The sequence below is a fragment of the Hyperolius riggenbachi genome, chromosome 4, assembly GCF_040937935.1.
Source record: "Hyperolius riggenbachi isolate aHypRig1 chromosome 4, aHypRig1.pri, whole genome shotgun sequence".
Classification (NCBI taxonomy): Eukaryota; Metazoa; Chordata; class Amphibia; order Anura; family Hyperoliidae; genus Hyperolius; species Hyperolius riggenbachi.
In genome coordinates, this window is record NC_090649.1 from 465,282,850 (window position 1) to 465,300,925 (window position 18,076).

The window sequence follows — 18,076 nt, forward strand, 5'->3', positions numbered from 1 at the left end:
TCGCGGAGAATCACCACAGGCGAAATCGCATGCGGGTGCGATTCTGCATGCGTTTTTTGCTGCGATTTCGCATGTGATTTCGCATAGATTAGGGTAATGCGATTTTAACCATGTCACTGCCTGTGTGAATTAACATGGGTACCTATGCGAAATCGTGGCAAAAAACGCATGGGGAAAACGCATGCGATTTCCCTATTCAATACATTGCGTGCGATTCACCTGCATTCTACATGCAGGCGAATTCTGAGGGCTCTGCCGTGCAGATTTTCCCCGCACACAAAAACGCTCCGCACAACGCACAAGTGAAACAGGCCCCTCCTCTTGTATTGGCTGTGCGAATCCGTATGCGGACAACGCATGCGGATTCGCTATAGTGGAAGCGAGCCCTTAACTTTATTTTGGGCTTCTGAAGGGAAAGGCAAAAACCACACGCTTTTTGTCATGGCCGAAATGGGAAATTGTGGTGCTGGAGGCCCCCACAATTTGTAGCTGTAGTTGGTAAAGTGGGAGCCCCGGTAGGTAGTTGGTAAAGTGGAAGCCCCGGCAGGTGAAGGGGTGTGGGGGTCGGTTTGGGTTAGACGTTGTACAGGGTCAGTTAGGCATTGGCGGAGGGTGGGTTAGATGGGAGGATAAGTTTGAGTTAGGCATCGGTGGGGGAGGTCAGTTAGGGCTAGGCATCAGTGGGGGAGAGGTTAGTTAGGGTTAGGCATTGATTGGGGAGGTCAGTTAGGGTTAGGCATCAGTGGGGGGGGGAGGACAGTTAGGGTTAGACATCAGTGGGGGAGGACAGTTAGGGTTAGGCATTGATGGGGGAGGTCAGTTAGGGTTAGGCATCAGTGGGGAAGAGGTCAGTTAGGGTTAGGCATCAATGGGGGAGGTCAGTTCTGGTTAGGCATCAGTGGGGGAGAGGTCAGTTAGGGTAAGGCATCGATGGGGGAGGTCAGTTAGGGTTAGGCATCAGTGGGGGAGGTCAGTTAGGGTTAGGCATCAGTGGGGGAGATCAGTTAGGGTTAGGTATCAGTGGAGGGAGGACAGTTAGGGTTAGACATCAGTGGAGGAGGTCAGTTAGGGTTAGGCATCATTGGGGGAGGTCTGTTAGGGTTAGGCATCAGTGGGGGAGGTCAGTTAGGGTTAGGCATCAGTGGGGGAGGTCAGTTAGGGTTAGGTATCTCAGTGGGGGGAGGTCAGTTAGGGTTAGGAATCAGTGGGGGAGGACAGTTAGGGTTAGGCATCAGTAGGGGAGGTCGGGGTGGGGTTGGTTAGGCATTGGTAGAGACAAGACACAGAACATCTATATTGGGCTTTTTTCCGGGTGGACTCAAAGCGCCGAAAGATGGACTAGGGCGTTGTCAGTAGACAGTAGCAGTGTTAAGGAGTCTTGCCCAGGGTCTCCTTACTGAATAGGTGCTGCCAGAGAAAGTGGATGGCGATGAAGGCCGATGGAATAAATGCTAGCCTAGGGCAACATACCTTTCGAAAAAAATTACCCACCTACCGCCATCCTCTGCAGTGCTGGCACCACTGCTCGGGTCCTCTGCACTGAAGAGTCGCTGGTATACAGATCCCAAAGCTTCTTCAGCTACAGGCTGCAATTAGTTTACAATAGACCAGTGGGAATCGTCCCTCCCCAGGGAGTATTCTCATTGGTTAACGGAGTGGTAAACCAATGAAAATGCTCCCTGGTGCACATGGAGGATTCCAAGTGGTATTTTGCAAACCAATATGAGCTGGGATCAGTATACTGATGTATCTTCTGTGCAGAGGACCCGAGCGGCGGTGCCAGCGGAGGCCAGGGGCTGACCCACATGAAGCCACCTGAATAATGTGATTCACGCAGCAAAATCTAGGGGGCGGCTTTTGGACAAACAGTTTTGTCCACCTGGCACTTGCCTCCTCTCCGCTCTCCCACTTGCCCTCCTGGCACATACAGCACACTACCCTCCTCATCTGCTCACCCATGCATCCCCATCCTCAGCCGACCAGTGGCACCTGCTGCCCTTCCCTATGACATCATAAGCAGGTGAGGTGTCGGTAGATGTTCATTATCGAGGCAGCATGCTATAGTAAAACCCCATTACCGGCAAGAGATCACCACGGCCAGTCAGAGGGGAAGCTTTGGCACGTGACCAGTTAGGCGGGGATGCTGACTTGTCAATTACAACTGCCTACTGCTTCTTTTGCTAGCTGGTGCCGATAGTCTTGCGGGTGGGACCATGGCTTTGTCATTGGGCCAATCACTGCACTCGATCAGTAGCAGTGACCTTTCAGACATCGCTGGTTTATATGGGGGTATACATGATATGAGGGTGGAGGAACGTGATAGTGGCAGGTACCGAGCGGGTGGCAGTGCGAAAATGGAACGGAAAGACTAGATGAAAAACTGATGCCAAATGTAACAATCTGATCTGTTTAAATAGAAAACAGGTCCACAGGATCAGTTTTTCATTTGGTACAGTGTGAACGGGGGCCTGGCCATTCACTGTACATTTCGTAGTAGATCAGGAAAACAATTATTATCTGCATGATATTGATCAAGAGGGAAAAAAAAGTTCTGTCATTCAGCATTAATAATCTGCCGATATCCACCGGAACAGACAACAGATTGTCACTGCTGCTGGAGTACTTGTCAGTCTGATGCTTGTTTCTGTGTTTCAGAGCATTGTTAACGAATGGGACAGGAAACTCAACCTGTTTTGCCGCACCATGGAGGAGTGGATGATGTGCCAGAGAAACTGGCTGTACCTGGAGCAAATCTTCCTTGCATCTGACATCCAGAGGTACGAACTGAACGCTCCGGGCCGAGCTATGCAAAGGCAACATAGGCCACCGCCTGGGGGAATGCTACATGTGGGGGTAAGGGTGTGGGCTTGGCGTACACACAGGGAAACTTAACCATTTAAGCCTTCTGGACGTAGAAGCTACGTCCAGATGGCCATGTGCGCTCCCACGGCCGATAGCGCGCGTGCATGCATTTATGCTCGCTCACAGCCGCGTATCGTTAGCCCAGGAATCAATTAATCGGGACATTGTGCCCGATGATTGATTCCTCTCCCGGCAGAAAAAGGGACTGCTTCTTTCGGAAGCCTCACTTTTTTCTGCCTCTTACGTCCCTCTAAGCATATATGTTACACTTAGAGTGACATCATGTAAACAAACTCATGGTTGCCATCTTGTCGCCAAAAAGTATAACTACATCTACATGTAAAAAAAAATAAACACATAGTTACATTAAAAAATTACTACCGTATTTACATCCCACCCTCCCAAAAATACCTAAATAAAATGTTTAATAAAAAAAAAAAAATTACCTAAGGGTCTAAACTTTTAAATATCAATGTAAAGATGAAATATTTCTATTTTTTTTTTTTTTTTATTAGTATAAGCTTGTAAATAGTGATGGATGCAAAACGGAAAAAAATGCACTTTTATTTCCAAATAAAATATTGTCGCCATACATTGTGATAGGGACATAATTTGAACGGTGTAATACCCAGGACTTTTAGGCAAATACAATACGTGGGGTTTTAATTATGGAGGCATGTATTATTTTAAAATTATAATGGTCGAAAACTGAGAAATAATGAAGTTTTCCCGTTTTTTTTCTTATTCTTCCTGTTAAAATGCATTTACAGCAAAGTGGCTCTTAGCAAAATGTACCCCCCAAAGAAAGCCTAATTGGTGGCGGAAAAAACAAGATATAGATCAGTTCATTGTGATAAGTAGTGATAAATATAAATATAGGCGAATGAATGGGAGGTGAACATTGCTCGGATGCATAAAGTGAAAACGACTGAAGGCTGAAGTGGTTAAAGAGGAACTGTAGTGAAAATAATGTAATAAAAAAGTGCTTCATTTTTACAATAGTTATGATTTAGTCAGTGTTTTCCTAATGTAAAATCTTTCCTCTCCCTGATTTACATTCTGACATTTACCATATGGTGTCATTTTTTTTTTCTGCTGGCAGGTGATGTCAGTGGAAGGAGATGCTGCTTGCTTTTTTGGCAGCTGGACCCAGCTGTAAACAGCTGTTATTTCCCACAATGCAATGAGTTTCACAGACAGGAAACTGTCAGGACCATGGTCCTGACATCACACTGTGGGAGGGGTTTCACCACAATATCAGCCATACAGACCCCCCTGATGGTCTGTTTGTGAAAAGGAATAGATTTCTCATGGGAAAGGGGGCATCAGCTACTGATTGGGATGAAGTTCAATTCTTGGTCTCGGTTCTCTTTAATGTGAGATAGGGAATGCTGCAACAGGGGCTACCAATGTTAAAGATAAGTTGCTATGTATTGATAGATGGGGCTGCACACGGAATAAGAAAGCTTTGGCCATCAACAATACAACCTTAAAGCGAACCAAGCACCACATTGTTTTCCTGTTTTCTAATAGCTATAGGAGCTGCCGTGTTCCTCCCTCCCTGTCAAGCTGCCCATTATTTATTCAGGAGAAGGTGTGAAGATAGCATCTGTGACTTCTGTAAACTATTTGAAGCATAGTGTCCAAAGAGAAACACTGGCCTAGGCTGTGACATCACTGGGAGGGCGGGGCCACATACCAATTTTCAGCAATGTAAACGCATAGGAAGTGTTTCTGAGCCTGAAACCAGGAAAAGTTCCATAAAAGAGGGTATCCTGAATATTTAACTACATTCTACTATATATCACTAGGTGATTTATTTGACATCAGCTAATCAGAACCCTTCTACCCAGATAATGCTCTGCTTCTGTGTACTGCACAGGACTGGAGGAACTGTGCAGATGAGCTATAATATAATTCACTGAGTGGTTATATATGATATGCTGTATGCAGCAGAGGAGGAGGAGGTGACATTTATCTAGCGATGCATCTGATCTGTAACCTCCTCATAGACGGTGATGGAGGGTTCTCAGAACCAGAGACTGTCACCGCTGTTTCTTCGCCCCTGGGGTCGGCCATTTTGCATAGATATGACAGTCACATGACGGCTTGTAATTTCTCAGTCGTCCAGATGACAAATTATATGTGACATGCAACTGTGCTTTTATTGCAAATAATCCAATTTTATTTTTCCCCCTCAAATATCCTAGAATAATATGTCTTCCAATACCGGTGCATAATTCGATTCAGTGCAAGGGGTGAGACATAGAGACATTCAAAATAGCAATATTTACTGTATATACGGAATTTAGCTTGTTTTCCTTTCAAACTTTAATAATGACTGCGCGTTGTACGTTTGTCGTCCTTCTTGGGTTTTACGATACGTGGAGGGGAAGAGCTGTGGATTTCTTGCTTTACAGCCAATGACAGTCTGTTAAAGAGAATCTGTACTGTCCGATTTGTACAATAAAAAACATACCAATCGAGTCACTGTGATCTCCTGGATCCCGCTTTGCCGTTTCCACCACTTCCCGCCGGGAAACGATATACTGTATACACACAGGAAGATTCTGACAGATCTGACAATTTTGTCATTCTAGGCAACTCCCGGCCGAAGCCAAGCTGTTTGCACAAGTGGACAGTTCCTGGAAAGAGTTAATGGACCACACAAAAGACAGACCCAACGCCCTCCGAGCTGCCACTGCCCCCGGGGTCCTGGAGATCCTGCAAACAAACAATGCCCATCTGGAGAAAATACTGAAATGTCTGGAGGTATGTGCCAGGGAAGAACTTTACTAGAAAGTCAATAGACTGTGTCTGCAGTGCCTTTTTTCTCTTCATGGTGGCACTATGTTTTAGGAATTGTGGGAAACAGAAGGTATTTGCAATTATTCAGGTTGGACTGAGCATATGATGTCTCCCACAATGCATCACTACTGATAACCATCCCCACTCAGGGTCCTAGGTCTGTTGGTGCATATACTGGTCAGTCGTTCTCCTGGATAAGTTCTGAGGACACCAAGGTTTTCGTTACTAGAAACCCCTTGGGGTATGGACTATACTAAAAACACTGGCATCCTTGATAATATTCCACTACAAGATGTTATATAAATGAGAAGTGTAACTTCTTACCTTATCAAAGGAGCAAACCTTTATTAATGGAAAGATATATTTATTCATGCTCAAAAGACAACGCGTTTCACGGGCCCTGGCAAAGCTTTTGGTCCCGAGGTGGGTATCTACAATAGGCACTCAAGCTTGTGACTGAAAGTTTTGCAGCCACTTGTATTGACCTGAGGAAGCGGACCAGGGCTTGTGAAATGCGTTGTCTTTTGTGCATGAATAAATATATATTTTCCATTTCTAATGGTTTGTTCTTCTGAGAAGGTAAGTCACTCTTCTCATTCCTATGATATCTTGTAGTATGTCATCAAGGGCGGCTCCACCAGGGTTTTTATATTGAGAGTGTAATTTCATGCTGTGATTAGATTTATATAATCCACCACCCTGACTTTCTTTTCTCTATTTCAGGATTTCCTGGAAATTAAGCGGAGAGTTTTCCCGAGATTTTACTTCCTCAGCAATGACGACCTCTTGGCTATCTTGGCAGAGAGCAAGAACCCCAATGTCGTCCAGGTGATGGACCTGCCGACTAATATACTGTGAAATATCTCTTCTGTAACGCAGAAAATGCACCAGTCATAATGCGGGGATTGTGATCTTCTAGTTTACACTGTGGATTTTTGGGGGTGAACATTAGTAGGTGATAGATGATATGATTCATTTATTGAATTAAGGAAGGACTCAGTACTGCTCAAAACTATTGGTAACTAAAATAGTGGACATAACATAGTCACGGGGCAGTCTGCACATTTCTGCAGCCTCCTGCCTGCTCATTGGAGTGCTAGCGAGCCTCCCCATTTTGGTGACACCCACTACATTTCTTCTGCCTCTGCTCTTACTGTTTTTACCAAAAATTGAGCACCAGAAAATGTATCAGCAAGTATGGCTCACTCACATGCATTGTAGAGCTTCAGGTCACAGTATATGCCTGCTTCCCCCGTTTCTGCTCTGGTATCCTTTAAGTGGTTTACAATCGATGGTCTATAGTTTGTTGCACTGCACCAATCGGTGAAATGTAGCGGTTCGATCAGTGGCGTAGGTAGCGGCCCCAGTGCAAGTGTTACATTGGGCCCCTAAAGCAATTGATATGGAGTACCAAAATCTGCCAAAAACAGCTGCAGCAACAGAGAGTTGTAAGCAGGAGGAGAACAGTTTACTAATGATTACCAATATTCAAAGCACATATAAAGGTGATCATTATTAGCATAGAACCAATGAAGTGCTAACACAGCAGTTGAAGAAGGTCCCTTGAGGGGCCCCTCTGGTCCAGGGGGCCAGTGCGGTCGCTACCTCTGCATCCCCTATTTCTATGCAGCAGGTTAGATAGATTTTCACTAGATTTCATGCTGAAATCTATTGAAAAGCTATGTACAGTGTATGGAAGGAATCAATCACTCTCTGGGGAAGAAGCGTATAAGGTCCCACTGGATGCTCACAGTGCTGTAGCTTCTGAATAGCTCCAATGCCTTAAAGACTTACAAGTTCCTGTTGATGAGGTTATGGATCTGCTCTGATCTGTTGTCCTGTGTATCAACCTTGGACTTTGTTCCTATCTGCTGCCTAAATTGACCTCGGCTATTGAAACCGACCAACCTTTTTTGGCTCCTACCTTGAACTCAACTATGGAAACCGACCAAACTTTTATGCCTCCTACCTTGACCTCAACTATGGAAACCGACCAACCTTTTCTGCCTCCTACCTTGACCTCAGCTATGGAAACCGAACAACCTTTTTTGCCTCCCACCTTGACTTCAGCTATGGAAACCTACCAACCTTTTCTGCCATCTACCTTGACCTCAACTATGGAAACCAACCAACCTTTTCGGACTCCTACCTTGAATGCAGGTATGGAAACCATCCAACCTTTTCTGCATCCTAACTTGACTTCAGCTATGAAAACCGACCAACTTTTCTGCCTCCTACCTTGACCTTAACTATTGAAACCGACCAACCTTGTCTGCCACCTGCGTCGACCTCAATTACAGTAACAGATCTATCCTGCCTGCTTCCTCAACCTGGCTACAGATATCGGTCATGACGGTCTCCTGCCGGCCCTGACTTCTGCCTGCCAGCCCTTATTTCTGTGGTCATGACAGTCTCCTGCCGGCCCTGACTTCTGGCTGCTGGCCCTTACTTCTGAGGTCATGCCAGTCTCCTGCCAGCCCTGATTTCTGGCTGCTGGCCCTTACTTCTGTGGTCATGTCAGTCTCCTGCCGGCCCTGACTTCTGCCTGCCGGCTTCTGCGGTCATGTCAGTCTCCTGCCGGCCCTGACTTCTGCCTACCGGCCTTGACTTCTGCCTACCGGCCTGATCATGTCAGTCTCCTGCTGACCCTGACTTCTGCTTGCCAGCCCTGAATTCTGCCTGTCGGCTTCTGTGGTCATGTCAGTCTCCTGCTGGCCCTGACTTCTGCCTGCCGGCCCTGATTTCTGTGTTCATGTCAGTCTCCTGCCGGCCCTGACTTCTGCCTGCCGGCTTCTGTGGTCATGTCAGTCTCCTGCAGGCCCTGACATCTGCCTTATTGCTCCCTTCACTTTTACCAAGTCTTTGTTTTTGTAATGTCAGGCTAAAATTTATTTAATTCTGCTTTGCATGGAAATTTCATGGACATTGCCTACAGCTTGGGACTGGACATACCAAAATCAGCTGGAAATGTGTATAAATTACCTGATTTCAGGCTGAAATACGTGAAATTTACAGGCAAGCTGGAATTATTAGCATCTAATTTACCATTTCTAATGTCAGATAATTATTTTCTTTAACAGCACTGTGACTGTCTATCCTGCTTGCCTTACCAGGGGAAGGGGTGGGTGGAGTTATAATTAAATGGAACTTTTATTTGTAATATTTCATGTTTATGGTAAAAAAAAATTACACATAATAGTTAAAAGTAAATTTGTTAATGAAAATATACATGAAATTAGACGTGAAAAGTATTTTTGTGTGTGTTAAAAAAAAAGTCTGAACCAGAGACGAAGCACCCTCTTGTATTTTACCTTATAAATCAGTGGGAACATGACAGTAAACACCTAATCTGCTCTTTGTTTCATTGTTCTCTGTTTAATCTGACTGTTATCACCTCTGATAAGAATCCCCGACTGAGCACTCAGTCTGGCTTTGCTACTGAAAGATTATAGCTGAGTCTGTCTTCTCTGGTGTCTTTTCAAGCCCAAGCCTGCCCCCTTGTGGCTCTGCTATAATGACTCAGCTATAATTATTCCCTGCAAAGCCAGACTGAATACTCAGTCTGGGATTCTTATCACAGCTGATAACAGACACTTTTAGCAGTGAGGATGAAATCGAAAGCATGGTAAGTGTTTTCTCTAATGTTCCCACTGATATATATGGTAAAATACATGAGGGTGCTTCATCTCTGGTTCCCTTTAAAGAAGAACTTTAGCGAAAAAGGGGGAAACGATAAAACAATACATGCAGCGAGAGAAATTTTTTAAAAAAAGAAGCCAGATCAAGAAATGATTGCTACTCGCCATGTAATTTGTTCATATTGTTTGATCCACAATTAGCCTGTGGGTAATCCTCTTTACTACTGGCAGACATGAAAAATACAGACAGTACCAACTGCCATTATCTATAACCACCCCCTCTAACAATGTGATCTATTCAAAGAAAGGTAAATATTTCTCATGGGAAAGGGGGTATCAGCTACTGATTGGGACGACGTTCAATCCTTTGTTATGGTTCTTCTTTAAAGAGAAACCATAACCAAGAATTGCACTTCATCCCAACCAGTAGCGGATACCCCCTTTCTCATGAGAAATTTTTTCCTTTTCTCAAACGGATCATAAGGGGGGGGGGGGGGTGTCTGTATGGCTAATATTGTGGTGAAACCCCTCCCACAGTGTGATGTCGGGATCATGGTCCTGACAGATTCCTGTCTGTGAACCTCATTGCATTGTGGGAAATAGCTGTTTACAGCTGTTTCCAACTGCCAAAAAAGCCATCAGCATCTCCTTCCACTGACATCACCTGCCGGCAGTAAAATTGTCACCATGTGATCAATGTCAGAATGTAACTCAGGGAGAGGAAAGCTTTTACAATGGGCAAACACTGACTAAATCATTTATACATAATTATTGTAAAAACAAAGCACATTTTTTATTCCATTATTTTCACTGGAGTTCCTCTTTAAGTACCTGAAGTAATTAATGCTAAATCCACGCACTTGGCATTTTGCTGGTAATCCTGTGGAATGGCCATATCTGGTTGTGAAGATGAAACCAGAGTAAGACATCTGAAATAATGTTTGCAAACATTCTTGGGACGTACAGCTGTGGACTGATTGGATTTCTCTATTAATTTCACAAAAGAAAAATGTTATCTTAAAAAGAATGCTACTTTTAATAAGAAAAAAATACAAACGCCTTCAGTTTGACTCTCTTTATCATGAGTCCCTTTGGGAAACTTTAATTCATCTTGCTTATATTGTTGATTTGTGCAAACAAAACTGAGTTTTGTAACATAAACTGACAGGAGTACCAGAGTTGGCTACCAGTCAGCTGGATCTTCCCCAAGGCAATCTCGGTAGGTGCTCAGGGCCTGATGGCTGTGCAGGGAACTGGCACTATCTGCTCTGAGCCACTCCCACAGCCACAACTTACTGAAAAGGCAAAGAGCAAAACAAACAGGCACATAACATGTCTACCTTGCCACCCTCCCATTTCAGTGCCTCTGTCGGTGGGTTAGCCCAGGTATTGAACATGAGGGGGAAAAAACTCTTGTCCTGTGCCATAACTACAGTATTCTAAACCGTTGCCAATGTTACAAAGAAGGCCTGTTTGCATTTATTGTAAGTTTTGGAAAGTCTAATGGTGCCCATATATGGTACAATTTTTTCATTTTTTTTAATAAGATAATTTAGTTTGATTATTCCGTTAGATCGAATATAAAGATAATCGTTTGTTTTTCTTGATCTAAAAAAGATTATTTTCAACTTTCATTCGATTAAACCGTTTTGGTAGAAAAAACAGGAAAATGAAATGTTTTTATTGTACCGTGTATGGGCAACATTAGCCGGCTGCAGGTTGAGTTAGAAACAGAATTTTAGTCATGTTAAAGAGAAACTCCGACCAAGAATTGAACTTTATCCCAATCAGTAGCTGATACCCCCTTTTACATGAGAAATCTATTCCTTTTCACAAACAGACCATCAGGGGGCGCTGTATGACTGATATTGTGGTGAAACCCCTCCCACAAGAAACAAGAAAAGTATGTACTCTTGGCAGTTTCCTCTCTGTGAACCTTGCTGCATTGTGGGAAATAGCTGTTTACAGCTGTTTCCACCTGCCAAAAAAACATGCAGCAGCTACATCACCTGCCAACAGTAAAAATGTCACCATGTAATAAATGTCAGAATGTAAATCAGGGATTTAAAAGATTTTACAATGGGCAAACACTGACTAAATCATTTATACGTAATTATTGTAAAATGAAGCACGTTTTTTATTACATTATTTTCACTGGAGTTCCTCTTTAAATTCAAAAAAATACAGGGGCAGCTTTAATGTATATTAATGGCAATTATATAACCAAAATTAGAATTCCCCCTTTAAGTCTCCATTTCTGCTACGCAGCCTCACCTGGTGAAGTGCTTCGAGAACATCCGACACCTGAACATCGTGTACCCCATAAAGAGCCCCCCAGAGGTGGAAATGATTATATCAGCGGAAGGAGAGAAGATCTGCATGCCTAAGTATGCCTCCTGCTTTCATTTGATGAGATTATAGGGAACACGGTGTGACGGACACCGGACTAATAACATTGTGCCGCTCTGTGCAGGAACGTGCGTGTGCGGGGCCCGGTGGAGCAGTGGCTGGGTAACGTGGAGACCAGCATGTTTGACGTAGTCAAGAAGTAAGTACTGACCTAGTTGTTGTCACTTTTCTGTATCACCACAGCAGAAGAAGCAGTGGTAGACAAGCCCCCAATGGAGACTGCCGTGTGCTAAGCCGGAAAAGATTCAGTAACCCTCTGGAATCGTACTTGAAAGACAGAAGATCTGACAGTACCACGCAGATGTGAAAATGCTCTTTTATTAAGGACTTCTGAGGCTACAAAATAAATGTAGTTTTACCTACCTGGGGTTTCCTCCAGCCCCTATGTGTAATTTGTGTCCCTTGCTGCAGCTCGGTCCTCTCCATAGTCCCACTGGAAGCCTCCAAGGGTTGTCGACCACATGCAGGTACAGTATGCTCCCGGTGAGAAGGCGCACGCTCCCGCATAAGCAGAAGACACCGACCCATCGGAGGTTTGCATTCCTTAGAAGCTGCCAGTAGAACCCCTGAGAGGATTGGAGCTGCGGCAAGGGACACAAATGACTTCTAGGGGTTAGAAGAAGCCCCAGGTAAGTAAAATCAGATTTATTTTGTGGCTTCGGAATTCCTTTAAGCGGATATGAAAGAAAAGCCAACAGCTACGTGGTGCTGCCGGATCTTCTATTTTTCACCACAGCAAAAGAAAGTATATGTATTTACTCAAACTGGTTCGGAGGTCCCCGATTTGATAAAACACTTAAAAACAGTTTAAGAAGGAGAGGTTGTGTTGGTCCTACCTCTGCTGAAGAAAAAGGTCAGTATGACTGAATAAATCAGGTTTATTTAGGCATTTAAAGAGGACCCAAACCAAACATTTTTTTTAATTCAAAATATTTAGTTGCACCACTCTGACACATATAAAGATAAATAAACACTCCTCCAAGCCTATGAGCATTTCAGTGCCTGCTTTTCACCCTTCTCTTTTCATAACTAGAGTTATACAGGTGGCAGCCATTAGCAATTCCTCCTTTGCCGGACACCACCTGCTCCACCAGTTTGCCGGATTCTGACCCGGCAATATGAAATGAAGGGAGGGGTTCCACCAATAAATGTAAATTATTTTATATTTGTCATCATGCAGCTGACAAAAGGCTGCTATTTATTATTATAATTTAGAAAATAGATTTTATTTCTGAAATCTTGTATTTTTAATTTGGGTCCACTTTAAAAAAATAGACTATGGTCTGTACAAAAACAGTTCCTTAAAGGATACCCGAACTGACATGTGTCATGATGAGATAGACTGTGTTTGTACAGTGCCTAGCACACAAATAAATATGCTGTGTTCCTTTTTTTCTTTCTCTGCCTGAAAGAGTTAAATATCAGGCATGTAAGTGGCTGACTCAGTCCTGACTCAGACAGGAAGTGACTACAGTGTGACCCTCACTGATAAGAAATTCCAACAATAAAACACTTTCCTAGCAGAAAAATGGCTTCTGAGAGCAAGAAAGAGATAAAAAGGGGAAACTTTTATCAGTGAGGGTCACACTGTAGTCACTTCCTGTCTGAGTCAGGTCTGAGTCAGCCACTTACATGCCTGATATTTAACTCTTTCAGGCAGAGAAAGAAAAAAAGGAACACAGCATAGTTATTTGTGTGGTAGGCACTGTACATACACATGTCTATCTCATCATGTCACATGTCAGTTCGGGTATCCTTTAAGGTCTGGGCCAACACTTTAAGTACTGAAAATTGGACAACGCATTTTTGGGGTCTTCCCCAGCTGTTCAACAACAGTGCCTTTTGGGTCTGTACCAACATGAGTGATGGCACATATCCATCACTTGTGTTGGTACACAAGCAATGCTGTTGTACAGACCTGAGGAAGCAGAGAGAGCGCACTTCTCTTGCGCAGACTGGCCGCGACTGGCTGAAGTTACGGGACCCAGTATCTGAGCTGGAGAAGGATGAGGACAGCGGCGTGGGAGCGATCCGTGCACATGGGGCTGGAGGAAGCCCCAGGTATTTATAGAACTTTTGTTAATGGTCTCTGGTACACTTTAAGCAGTTATACTGCACCATTGGCTCCTGGTCTTCTTTTGTCTCCCAGTGATTCCTCAGAATCTTGGAAGCACCTTCTCTTGAATGCATATATGCTTTCAGACCTGTCCTGAATCTTGAGGGAATCTTTATTTTAGCTTTGGAATGGTGTGGAAAGGTGTAACAAACTTTTATATGTTTAAAGTGCTGTCTTTGTCCCCATTGGAATGGTTTTCTCTCATTTCCTGCCTCTACGACCCCCAAGGATCTTTGTGACGTTAATTTAAAAACTGACTGTCACTGAGACAGGAAATGAGTCACAGCAATAAAAATATAGAAAAAATATGGCAAGAGGCTGCAAGTCTTCCCCACCTTACATAAATGTATTAGCGTTTGCTGTCACTGTCACCGTTTCTGGTCAGATAGTGATGTAAAATCCCACAGTTTCAGGGGACAGCAATAAAAGTTCAAAAGTGTATCTTCTTTCAACGCTTTTCAAAATCATGTATTTTTTAGTAGGAAAGGAGAGTAATGCCGTCTCCTGAACACACTGCATGGTGGGTACAGGAGTGTATTTCTCATGATCCCAGGAGGTGACTATTTTAGGGCCCGTTTCCACTTGTGCGGTGCGAATTAGTTGCGGAAAACGTGAAAACGAATTCGCACGCGGATGCGAATTTTACCGCAAATTTTACTGTGAATTCGCAGGCATTTTCACATGTGTTAGTAAGTATGCAAATGTAACCATGTCAGTGTCTGTGTGCATTTACATTGATTTTATGTGAAAACGCCCGCAAATTCGCTTACGAAAATGCATGCGAATTTCCTAGTAAATACATAGTATGCGAATTCTGATGGCTCTGCCGTGCAGATTTTTCCTGCACACAAAACCACACAGGATTTCTGACAACTGGAAACAGGCCCATCCACTTGTATTGGTTATGCGAATTTGCATGCAGAAAACGCATGCAGATTCGCTCTAGTGGAAACGGGCCCTTATAACTCCAAGTAATTAGCTTTACCGGGGCTGATTTTCTGTAAGGCCCCCTTAACCCACAGCCTAGGCGAGATGCTGCACAGAAATGGGCTGGCGTTAAAAATACATTTTGTTGCATATAGAAGAGGATATTGCAGTCAGGGTGCAGTACATGGAAGAAGAGAGCTTCTGCTCAAGGAGGGCATGGGCAGCCCCCTCTACACATGGGCAGCCTTCTCTACACATGGGCAGCCCTCTCTACACATAGTAGAGTAGAGAAGCTGCACCATATGGGTTGACTGCTGCACATTGAAGAAGACTGCACACATCAGGGTGAGGGAGCAGCACATTCATTTTAACAGGGAGAGGATAAGCATACGGTAACCCACAAATGTGATTACAACTCTCACATAAATATTTTTTTATTCTTTGTTTTCGTGGGACGAAGCTGAAGATATGACACTTTGTGAAGTTGTCAGTGTACAGCTCGTGTCACATGCTGTAACATCAAAATAACAACACACAGCCATTAATGTCTAAAGGTTCTGGACTGGCCAAGCATGTCTTTAGACCTAAACCCAATCTGAGCATCCTCAGAGGTGGGGGAGAGCGAGGTCTCTAACATCCACCAGCTTCGTCATGGAGGAGTGGAAGAGGATTCCACGGGTAACCTGCGAAGCTCTAGTGACCTTCACGCCCTGAAGAGATGGGGCAGTGCTGGAAAATAATAGTGGCCACACAAAATATTGACACTTTGGTAGGAATTCTGACATTCTTCACTTAGGGGTGTACTCACTTTTGTTACCAGCAGTTAAAGCGGATCCAAGATGAAAAACTAACTATAACAAGTAACCTGTCTATATATCTTATCTAAAGTTTAGATAGTTTACACAGCAAATCTAACTGCAAACAACTTTAACAGTTTATGATTATTTCTTCCTGTGATACAATGACAGCAGCCATGTTCTGTTTGTCACATTACACACAGGCAAGCTGATCTGTATCTCCAGCCCTCAGCCTGTGACAAATTCTGTCCCCTCTCATCCTTCCTCCTCCCCTCTGCCTCTGAAATCTCTGGCTAGTAACATCCTCCTCCTTCTCCTGCCCAGACAGAGCTCCCATAAGCCCTTGCTACAGTGCCAAGGCACTCTGAAAAAGCTGTGGGCGAGGCTTGTTTAGTTTATATGGAGTTAGAGTATTAAAACAAAACAAAAAAGTATTTGGCTCGAGGAATGCCCTATAAACCATATGAAAGGGACACAATTATGCAATGAGTAAAAGTTTATCTCGGATCCACTTTAAGACACTGTTATACAATTTGGGCACTGAATACTTTAGGTTGTATCACAGTGTCATATCTTCAGTGTTGTCCCATGAAAAGATATCATAAAATATTTACGATAATGTGACAGGTGTACTCACTTTTGGGAGATACTGTAAATCTGAGTATATTACACAAACAGAAGTTCTACAAACTGTGAAGCAATACTTAGAAACTCGGCTGTTATGTCATCGTGTGATGATACTTTTGGAGAGTATTATTTTCATCATTAGCTGTATTACTTTCTTACAGACTGGTCCGGGCTGGAGTTCAGGACTGGGGACATTCAATGCTTAAAAAATGGATGCTGGCTCACCCAGGACAGGTTGTCCTTGTTGTGGTAAGTACAATAAAAGAATCCGAAGACATAACAACAAAAGTTGTTTAGGTGATACCTTTAATGACTAACTGTACAAGATTTCTTTGCAAGCTTTCGAAACTTTAAGTTTCTTCTTCAGGCATGTTTCAGAGCTGGATCAAGCTTGCAAAGGAATCTTGTACAGTTAGTCATTAACCATTTCTGGTGCCCGGACGTGAAGCTCACGTCCGGGTGGCTGCTCTGCTGCGGTGCCGCGCTTCAGCGCGATCGCAGGTGCGCCCCCGTGCTGTCCCACAGTAGCCCTGGGATCAGTGAACGGGAATATCACCCAAATAAAATTTTTACTAGAAAAAAAAATTACAATTAAAAAAAAAAAAAAAAAAAAGACATAAATAGTTACCTAAGGGTCTGAACTTTTTAAATATGCATTTGAAGGGGGTATACTACGAACATTTTTAAAATTATAAGCTTGTAAATAGTGATGGACGCAACATGGAAAAAATGCACCTTTATTTCCAAATAAAATATTGGCGCCACATATGGTGATAGGGACAAAATGTAAATGGTGTCATAACCGAGACAAACGGGCAAATAAAATACATAGGTTTTAATTATGGTAGCGTGGATTATTTTAAAGCTATAATGGCCGAAAACTGAGAAATAATGAAGTTTTTTCCATTTTTTGCTTATTAATCCTGTTAGAATGCATTTATAAAAAAAATAATTCTTAGCAAAATGTACCACCCAAAGAAAGCCTAATTAGTGGCGGAAAAAATAAGATATAGATCAATAAATTGTGATAAGTAGTGATAAAGTTATTAGCAAATGAATGGGAGGTGAAAATTGCTCTGATGCATAAGGTGAAAATTCCCAGCGGACTGAAATGGTTAAAGGTATCACCTAAACAACTTTTGTTATTATGTCTTCGGATTCTGTCCATGACTAATACCGTACCACACGCAATAATAGAATATCTAAGTGAAGATTGGGGCCACCATATTTGTACCATTTTAACAAATGCCATTTACCCAGCTGTCATGCTGATCTTTAGGTTTTGGCAGTGCATGCACGCTAAAGCTGGCCACACACCATACAATTTTTTTTAAATATCTTTTCAATTCAAGAACTACAAATAATAATTTTTCTGACTGAATGTTGCCACACACAATACAATAAAATGATCAGATTTTGCAGCAATTCGAAAGATCGGATTTCCTGAAAAATCAAAAACTTTTTTTTTAATTCGAGCAAGAATCGGATTTCCTGTTTTTATTCAAAAAACAAAGTTGATTGGGAATGGTGGATTTTTCTGATCAGTTTTTATGACAATTGAATGGTGTGTGGTAGATTGTCAATTTATTAATATATACACCCAAGCAATTCTCTCAGAGTTTCCAATCATTTTTATTGTAATCGTGGAACAAGTGAACACAAGTGTGTGGTACATTGGTCAGATTTTTGAAAAATTGATTGCGATTCTTGAAGTGAACAGATATTTACAAAATGGTATGGTGTGTGGGCCCCCTTGATTGTAACATTTCAAAAATCTGACAAATGTACCACACACGTTAAATTTTTCCCCAATTATGAATAAAATTATGAAAAAAAATAGATTGGGTCTGTACATCAAGTAATTGACAATCTACCACACACCATCCAATTTT

At 42.9% G+C, this 18,076-nt stretch overlaps 1 protein-coding gene across 4 annotated transcripts in view; it reads left to right on the plus strand.

Moving 5' to 3' along the window:
• The window catches only part of DNAH14 (dynein axonemal heavy chain 14), a 237,921-nt gene that overhangs the window by 76,496 nt on the left and 143,349 nt on the right, over positions 1 to 18,076 (plus strand). For all 4 annotated transcript variants that reach the window (XM_068232854.1, XM_068232855.1, XM_068232856.1 and 1 more), the window contains 6 exons: positions 2,656 to 2,777; positions 5,463 to 5,634; positions 6,394 to 6,498; positions 11,577 to 11,695; positions 11,782 to 11,856; positions 16,346 to 16,433. In XM_068232854.1, coding sequence (XP_068088955.1) covers positions 2,656 to 2,777; positions 5,463 to 5,634; positions 6,394 to 6,498; positions 11,577 to 11,695; positions 11,782 to 11,856; positions 16,346 to 16,433 — 681 coding nt within the window. The remainder of the gene's footprint in view (positions 1 to 2,655; positions 2,778 to 5,462; positions 5,635 to 6,393; positions 6,499 to 11,576; positions 11,696 to 11,781; positions 11,857 to 16,345; positions 16,434 to 18,076) is intronic.